This window comes from Branchiostoma belcheri, unplaced genomic scaffold (genome assembly GCF_001625305.1).
Source record: "Branchiostoma belcheri isolate BF01 breed outbred unplaced genomic scaffold, Haploidv18h27 scaffold87, whole genome shotgun sequence".
NCBI lineage: Eukaryota > Metazoa > Chordata > Leptocardii > Amphioxiformes > Branchiostomatidae > Branchiostoma > Branchiostoma belcheri.
This window is the reverse complement of record NW_017804542.1, coordinates 1,383,755-1,393,215: the sequence shown is the minus strand read 5'-3', so window position 1 is coordinate 1,393,215 and position 9,461 is coordinate 1,383,755. Positions and strand designations below refer to the sequence as shown.

Genomic DNA, 9,461 nt, shown 5'->3' with positions numbered 1-9,461 from the left:
CACTCCCCTGGCCTGCCTCTCTCACTGTATCACTATCAGATGGAATATTATATAGCCTCTACCAGGCTTCCGAAGCTGGCAGAATGGAAATGTAGATTTATGGCAGAAGGGAGGTCTGACCAAGCTCCACAGCAGGAGACATAGCTCTAAAGAGGGCCTGCATGCCCTTTTTCGTTAACCGTTATGGGCTATTTTAATTCACCGTTAATCGTTGCCTGCCAGCTCTAATTCAATGTTAAGCGTTATCAGTATATTCATCGTGAAGCGTTATTGGTCGTTTTAATTCAACGTAAAACGTTATTTGTCATCCTAAATTCAGCGTCAAGCGTTAATGAATAATTCTTCGTTACGCCTAATTTTGCCTTTCAAAATGCGTCATTGAAGGTTCAAAAACACAAAATTTCCCGGGGGAGAATACCCCCGGACCCCCCTTCATTGCTCGCGCCTTTGGCGCTCGACTCGCGCTTCTGCGCTCGGTTCCCTTCGGCTCTGGCTAGCACTAGCTTTCCGTCAATTACCGGAAGTTTGCGGAGAGTTACAGAATTTTTTAACAAATCCGTCAACCTTGACAGACAAAATTAACAAAAATCTTGAGTAAAAATATGAAAACATCAGAAGGACCGACAAACACTCTCAACACCATGATTTGCCTCTCAAAATGTGGGAAATTGCGAAGGCTTAAAAATCCTAAATTTCCCAGGGAGCACCCCCCGGACCCCCTTTATATAATAGATTGCTCAAAATCCATCGGTAAAACTGGGCGTACGGAAAAAAGTCAAGCTGGGTAGAGCCTTGGCCGACGTCGACTTGGACTCCCCTTTATTTGTGGACGCATTAGGGGACCAGGGCAGGTGGGAAATGCGTTCTTCATTACATGTAAGGTATACGTAATTTTGTCAGTGATCACCTTTTCTCACAAAGCGAAATACCAAATCCATTGCAGCTCGAAAAAAAGCCTGTAAATTTACCGTTAAGCGTTGCCGACCATCCTGAATTTACCGTTAAGCGTTATCGGCCCTGCTGAATTTACCGTTAACCGTTGCCAGGACCCCCCCCATGCAGACCCTCTCTAAACCAACACTACAGATCAACCATATCCCCTCTCACTCCCAGTGTCTCTCAGGCTGTAAATGATACACATTCAACAAATGGCCCCCTTTTCCATTGCACTGAAAGAGAGTCCTAACCTTTTTTCTGTATTGAAGGCCATGCCAATTCATTTCCTTGGTTTGTAGACACATTTAGATGAAAATATAGCAAGAGGATATCATAAAAAGTAGAGGGCAGGGAGAAAACTTGAATTTGACTATATTCACTCCATAAAACTAAGTGCACTTAGGCATAAACCTGGTCTTAAGGCTTTGGTATCATTATTTTTTTTCCAGTTTAAGCATATTTTTTAGAAAAATCCAAGAACTGACAAAGTAAATTGGTGTGGCCTTGTGAGAAATTAAATCTGGATCCGTGCCCTTTGCACTGTAATCCCGTAAGCGCCCAGTGTTTTATTCCGTCTAATGCCCAAACCCTGGAGGCATTGCTGGAGTCCCGGGGTCAGGAGTTGGGGTCGGGGGTTTGAACACGTTTCCAGCCAGCTCAGCTGACAGGAGGGATTCAGAAGCTGCTTTAGCCTCCACCAGGCCTTCCTAAGGGGGTTAGGAATAGGATACTAGAATTGTGCAAAGATAGGGTCTAACTGTAGTCTCCACCAGACTCCTTTGCAGGCCGAGTAGATAGTTGCCAAAAAAGAAAGTAGCTGTTCCAAGGGGAGTTAGCTGGCCTGCACGGCCAATTTCTATTATTCTACCTTTTTAGGCCAATTTCTACTATTTATTCAGCCAGGAAAGGAGTCTGGTGGAGACTAGTCTGACTGACCAGAAAGAGTCCACTGTTAGGGTTTCATTTTAGGCAAATGAACTCTACCTTGGCCAAACTCCCCTGGCCAGTTATGCTCCCAATTTGGCTAAAATTTACTGTTTTGAACCTGCATTGTCAGTCTGGTGTAGGCTAGAATCTGCTCTCATTGCCACCCACACCAACTTTGGTGGGAAATTTATCGCTGCAGCTGAGAGCTGTGGTATTACTTTCACCTGTTGGTGGGTCGGTTTAAGGGCTGTGTGAGGCTTTGTGACTGTTCTCCGATTTAGGAAAATCCAGCCCTATTAGTTACCGGCTGTACGTGAGGGATTTGGGAAAGGGCAGACGGGGAGCTGAGATTTATCTGCCAGGGTGAAAAGTTGATGGTTTCCCGGGTAACAGCTGCAGTGGGGCAGGTGTGAGTTATGGTTTCAGAGGTCAGCCTTTTCCTGATGCTAGGTCTGCTGGGTTGAAGGGTTCAAGAGCAGGCCATACTGATTTAAATTGTTGGTTCTTGACTAGAAAATATTTGTTTTACTGGTCAGCAAGGCTGAAGGGTTCAAGATCAGGCCACAGTTATTTAATATGTTGGTTGTTGGATTTAAAAAAGATTTGCTTTAGGGAACAATTTGATAACCAAGACTGAGTACCAGATTTATGCCTTGGTGCACTCAGTTTCATGGAGAGGAGCCAGTCATGTTCAAAATGCTTAACAGGAAAAAAATAAGGAAAACAAAGCCTGAGGCCTCAGTCCACTCAGTTTTATAGTCATAAGGAGAGAGAAAGAATTAGGTCATATTTAGTTTTTTATCCCAGTAAACCAACAAATTAAACTGGTATTGCCAAGTAAACAGTATTCCAACTACAAAAATATAGTTGCAATACCAGCTAATACAACAATGTGATTCTGATCCTTTCTTTTCTTCTTCACACATCAACTTTGCAGACACACAACGCAGCGGCAGCTGGCTACATTACATCAAACGACTTCTTACACCTGACCCTTGAACATCTAACTCTAGACATTGTATAAAGCTATCTTATGATAATACCAGGTAACACAATCGTGATTCTGAACATTTCTTCTTCTTCCCTCCCCAGGTAAGACAGACCCGATCACCTACTCCATCCACTCCGGGGACCGGCAGGGCTACTTCGCCATCGAGCCGACCACCGGCCGGATCTACACGCAGCTCAACCTGGACCATGAGACGGTCAGCAGCCTGCTGCTCAACATACAGGTATGTACACTGGTCATTCCCTGATATACGATTATGTTCTGTTTAGTACATCTTTGTTTAGTACCCAACTTTGCATTAAAGCTCATCTGTGTAGGTAGAATCCATAGTTATAATGTTTAACATTCAAGTATATACACTAGTCATTCCCTCATTTACCATGATTTTCAGTTTAACACATCTACACCTTTTGTGATTATTTTGATGTACTATGATTATGATTACTTGAAGTTGTCATGATTGTACTTTTGAGTTATGATAATTGTCTTGTTTGAGTTGTTATGAGTATTGTATCTCTTAGTTATACAAATATTGTACAACCATGCTTGGGGCATCTAATAAGCCAATATAGGCTGGCTTTCTCTGACGCTAGTCCATTGTAAAATTTCATTCATTCCATCACTCATCTGTTCATTCCTTCACTCATCCTTTCATTCATTCATTCAATCATTCACTCCTTTATTCACTCATTCATTCACTCCTCCTCTCACTCACTCATTCTTTAATTGATTAATGATTTCCTTCCCTCCAGGCGTCGAGTGGTAACCCGCCAGTCTATGGCCGTGCTCAGGCCAACATCACAATCCTGGACATCAACTTGTTCATTTGCTCACTCATTCATTCCTTCCTTCCCTCCAGGCCTCGAGCGGTAACCCCCCGGTTTATCCTTTATTCACTCATTCATTCTTTCCTTCCCTCCAGGCGTCCAGCGGCAACCCCCCAGTCTACGGGCGCGCCCAGGCAAACATCACGATCTTGGACATCAACGACAACCGTCCGGAGTTCACCGTGACGACGGAGAGCGTGGCGATCACCGAGAACGTCGCGCCGGGAACCGTCATTTTCGTGGCGAGCGCGCAGGACCGGGACTCCGGGAACAATGGGCTGGTGCGGTACCGTCTTCGGGACAACCAGGTACAGGATACAAGATTACTTTTTAAGAGGCATTAAGGAGGCCATATATATCAGAGCACTTCAGCCTTCACTTAGTAGAGATGGTGGACGATATAAAAACTCCCCGGCACTTTTGGTCAATTGCTTACATCAAGCATCAGGGTAGTGTGTAAAGTCTAGGTCACGTGTTTGTAAACTGTAACTCTTGCAAGATCACGTTGTGAAGTGATTGGTCATTAATTATTCTTATGAAGGCAACAGTGGCCACTGAAAATTTGACCTCTATATAATGGTGTTGGAATTACAAAATGTAAGTTCAACATTTTACTAGGTTAAGATTTCATGTCAAACCCAGGGGAACCTGTTCAGCGTGAACGCCGTCAGCGGAGAGGTGAAGATTCTACGGAGTGTCGACGCAGATAACGATAATCCGCTCCGATACGAGCTGAGCATCGTAGCCACCGACCAGGGCACGCCACAGCGCTTCTCCAACCTCACACTGCTGGTGCGTTTCTTTTGTTATTTAGAATCTCCATATACTAGTAGTAAAGTGGCTTCATACCTCAAGTTAACCAACATCTAGTGTACTGCAATCATCTTTCAGTAAGACATCTGGAGCCGCTGAGTTCCAGTTTATGGCCTTTATTCGGCCATCCTGGAGTCTTGATGTACAATACAAATTACAATATCTTACATTAGCTCTAATTCTAATGCACAAACGATTAATATGAACGGTAACTATTATGGCTGACTGGTTGGCTGTAGCAGAAAGGTTTACAGCATGCATGTCTTATTCACCATGATTCAAGATAGGGTCGGACCCATATGTCTGCATGTCTTTGTTCAGTTTCTCATAAATGCTTCTTTTCAAACCCAGGTGATTATCCAAGACGAGAACGACAATGGTCCGATGTTCAGCCCGACGTTTTACGACGTGCAGGTTCCGGAGTCGGCGAGCGTGAACTACCGATTCCTGCAGGTCAGTTTCCGCTAATGCAATCCATCGCTTCCAAAACTAATGCTATATTGCCCCATTCAAAACCAGATATATTCAATATGCTTCGTTCATGCCCTACAAGCTATCATTAGATTGCTTTAAACAAAGTCTAGAGTTAGATGTTCAAGGGTTAGGTGTAACAAGTAGTTCTGTGTAATGTAGCCAGCTGCCGCCGCGCCGCGTGCCTGCGAAGCTGGTGTGTTAGCTGGTGTGTGGTGTGATAGGTTGTAGCGTTGTTAGATCTTTAGTTGTAGAAGACCATACAAAAGTCCCTGTACTTTTTTGTTAAGTCTATCTGTATCTGTGTCAGTATAACCGGTATAACTGCCCTTTGGTGTAACATAGCTTAACTCTGTCAATAAAGAATCTTCTTTTGATTTGATGTGCAGGTGACAGCCCTGGACCGAGACAGCGGTCTGAACGAGTTCATCACGTACTACCTCTCCAACAGCGCGGACTCACCCAACTTCGGAATGTTCCCGGACGGGTGGTTATACGTCAAACACAGGCTCGACCGCGAGCTTAGAGACTCGTACTTCCTACAGGTTAGCGTTAGTGTTCGGCATTTCTTGTGTTTTTAGAATATGTATCATTGTTCTCAGTAGGCTATTTGAGTGTAGGGGCCCCCTACGCTGTGATTTAGCCCCTTACATGTTCTTTTTCTACCAGCTTAGTAGTGTTTTTTGAGGGGGAGAACCTTCTGACCCTTCATAAATCTTTTAAAAAGGCGAAGAATGAAGCCAAAACAGAGGAAGTATAATACATTGTAACAAAATTCTTCAATTTTAATGATGAGCACTAATCGGTAAAGTGCCTACTGCCAACAGTTTTTAAACATGTAAAAAGTGTGCAATTCAGCCTATGGGTGCCATGTACTTTTCATATCCAATCAAAATGATGACATAAACCATAATATTCCTCCAGGTGGTTGCCAGGGACAACGGCTCACCCCCTCGTAACGCCACGGCGAACGTGCGTGTGACCGTAACCGACGACAACGACAACGACCCCCGGTTCACGCAGGAGTCGTACCACTTCTCGCTGGTAGAGAACCTTCCCGCGGGCACCACGGTCGGCACGGTGTTCGCAGTGGACGCTGACGTCGGGAGTAACGCGGACCTGGACTTCTCACTCATCCCAAACAACTCCAGCTTCATTATCACTACTGGCCACCAGAGGGGTGGGTGTTGTTTGTTTTTATTTATTGATGTATTTAAGGTGCGGGGTGTAGGGGGCTCTGGATAGAGATAGGCCAGATACCAAGGCCAGACTTTCAAGCCACACAAAAAGTCACCAGAGGCACGAAGAATTAACAAAGAAGAAGATATTTGCAGTGCAGGGCCCATGAATGACAACAGTGGTTGAATAAAAGACACCTTTAGACCCTACTAAGAATTAAATACATACATGCACTAGATAAATATATTTATCATCACCACTGGGCAACTTGTGTTTTACAGAAATCCTGTTATCCTTCAGTAAAAGTCTTTTTCTATGATTACTTATTGTATGATTAGTTTATGATTGGTCTATTGGTCATCATTTAACTACTCCACTGGCCAGGGATCAGTGAAAGTGAACTGAAAGTCCTGTTCTAACGTCTCACAGGTGTGATCAAGACCAAGCGGCCACTCGACCGTGAGACCACGGCGCGGTACGACCTTGTGCTGAAGGTCAGGGACCGCGGCACCCCTCCCCGCACGGCCACCGCTACGCTGCATGTCGTGGTCGAGGATATGAACGACAATCCTCCGTACTTCAGTCACAGGTAGGATGCAAAATAGATCTGCACTTTTATTTGTATCTTTTGATGATGATGACAACCTTTCTTACTTGAGTCACAGTTAGGGATGCAAAACAGGCCTGCATTTGTATTTGTAATTATTGGCCATGATGCATTAAAGATACCCAAGCATTTTCAGGGCACCAAAAGATGAAATATTCTGGATGAGGAAATCTGTCTGATAGTGACATTTACTGCCATTTCTTATCACACATTTTTGTCATCATTTCATACTTAGAAATACATTAGAAATAGCCAAAAAATAAGCTTGAACCACCCCAAGATAGCTAGAACCAGCCTACAATTGTATGGGTATATGAGGCCCAAAGTAGACTTAAAGTACACAAGCTTTTCCCAGAAGAACAGAGTAGACACAACATGCACTAAAATCTGGTAGAACCAGAACCAATTCTAGGAACCAAATATTAGTGATTACAGAGTCAAACAAAATTGAGGTAGGCTCTTTGAGGCAGAAAAGTTTTCCAGAGTAGGAGATCTGCCAACATTGATCTTGGCAGGCACTAGGAACACACATCACTATTATCAGCATTCTGATACATCACCATTATGTTTCATGTTCTGTGTTATTTCTAGATCAATATTTGGTATCTGCTAACATGACCGAAATATTTCACGCTGGACGTGACGACATTTTATCTGCCTTTTCACAGGAAACTTTTCATTGTTCAAATAAACGTTTATCTTCCCCACACAGCCGCTCGTGTCAATACATATTGATTTTTATAAGATACATTAGCAGATGAAAGGGCACGAGACCAAAGTTACAACTTTCCTCACTTTGAAAGGCACCGCTTTACATGTTATGATTATGATTGATTGGATTTGACCAAGTTCTGAGGAAAACTCTTCTGCCACAAAAAGCCTGTCTCAAGTTTGTTTTGACTCTAAAATCACTGATATTTGGTTCCTAGATTTTGGTTGCAGATAATTTGCCAAACTTGAGTTTAAAATGTTTTGGCAGTTTTGCCAAACTTGAGTTAAAAATATTTTGCCATACATAATTTTGAGGTGCCAAAATAAAAGTATGATAAGTAACCTATGGTTCTAAGCTGTGAACCACAATTTTTAGTTAGCTGCTGTTTATAAAAAAGACTTTTTTATTGAATCACTCATTAACACATAGATGTTTGCTTTGCATTTTGTTGTCAACGGCAACCCCTGACATGTTTGGACGCAGGGTTTAAAAGTCATCAGACTGATTTCATTGTTGTCTGCTAAGTTACAGCCCGAGCATGTAGGCAGATAAGGGAGCCAGGGGAGGGGGAGGGTGGGACCAGACATTCGGCTGTTTTGGCCACACAAACGTGGTTTTATAGAAAACATCCGCGTGCACGATGTTTGGCTGAAAATGTCAAGATCAAATCATTAATTCACTGGGATCTGCAAAACACAAAGGTTAAGGTAAAGGCCATAGCTATTTTGAGGCCGTAGTGGCAGTGGGTTGTTGATCCACTATGTCTAGAGTAGCGTATTGGAATGCAGAGCTCATCCCTCTCCATTCACTGCCTTTTACCTCCCAAAAGAAGTCAGGGACTCATTTTACACCTGGGTGGAGTGAGGAAAGTTGTTTTAAGTGTCTTTATCAAGGCCACGACATCTAGCCAGGAATGCCAGGCATCGAACCCATCACACACAGGTTAGGACCACACATTTAGGTATTTGCAGAGGAGGCCATACATGTACATGTATGTACACAGGTTTGACTGTGCCTGTTCCAACTGGTACTATATTAAGATACACACAATTGATATTGATCAGTTTTCGTTGATATGGACACAGAGATCTGGACTGTTGCCCTTATCAGAAATCGCTCCTAATGGGGTTTAATAACTCTCCATGCCTGAGGATGCTTATTGAGCTGTTTGTATAGGGTTTATCTGGGTACAAGTCTTGCTGCTAATTGCAGCTTGATGTGTGATTGTGTTGAAGTATTGTTTCAGTATTCGGGACGAGTCCTGACTTGGCTTGGCATGTGGAAGTGTTGAACTTTGTCCCCTTGACACAACGGCCCAGTCTAGTACGGCCTCCATGGCTACATTTGGGCATAGAAACTATGTATTATTGTATCTGACTGATACGTTTTGCCAATGTGTTTTCGTCTATGACCCCTTTAATTTAATAAATCAAGCAGTTCGTGTTTCACATATGATAGCATTATGACCAATATTGGGAAAGAAACATAACTGTAGTAACTGATGAATGGCGTTCTCTCTAAAATTGAATTTGTAAGAACTTATGGAAATCAATGGACTTGGAAAAATGACACTTTCTGAGATTATCAAATTTTAAAAAGGATTTAATTTAAAACCAAAAGGTGCAATATTACATGTATGTGTCGTGTTGTACTGTATACATCTGTGAATTATCTCCCTGTACATGTTGGGCCAATTATGACAACGTGACCTGGGGTTAATGTTTTTTTTCTTCTTTCGAATAAAGAATGGTAAACCTGTGTGAATTGAATCCAGTGCAGTGCTACTCTGCAATGCTCAATTATTATTATAGATAGTAGATACATCTTCAGTTGAACCCACGTATGTGTGTCTCATCACTGTACTGGACCGCTGTAACTGTATTACCTCCCCTTCCCAGTGGGCAGTACCTGTACTTTTCTCAAGCCTTTTTTAGGCCTTCTCATCATTGTTTTCCATGGACCCTCGCTAACTGTGTTTTC

General features: G+C 43.0%; 1 protein-coding gene across 1 annotated transcript in view; it reads left to right on the top strand.

Annotated features, from left to right (window-relative positions):
* The window catches only part of LOC109487256 (protein dachsous-like), a 49,557-nt gene that overhangs the window by 16,975 nt on the left and 23,121 nt on the right, over positions 1–9,461 (top strand). The window contains exons 6-12 of the mRNA XM_019791235.1: positions 2,956–3,095; positions 3,795–4,007; positions 4,342–4,491; positions 4,864–4,965; positions 5,373–5,528; positions 5,908–6,163; positions 6,592–6,751. Of these exons, the coding sequence (XP_019646794.1) occupies positions 2,956–3,095; positions 3,795–4,007; positions 4,342–4,491; positions 4,864–4,965; positions 5,373–5,528; positions 5,908–6,163; positions 6,592–6,751 (1,177 nt within the window). The remainder of the gene's footprint in view (positions 1–2,955; positions 3,096–3,794; positions 4,008–4,341; positions 4,492–4,863; positions 4,966–5,372; positions 5,529–5,907; positions 6,164–6,591; positions 6,752–9,461) is intronic.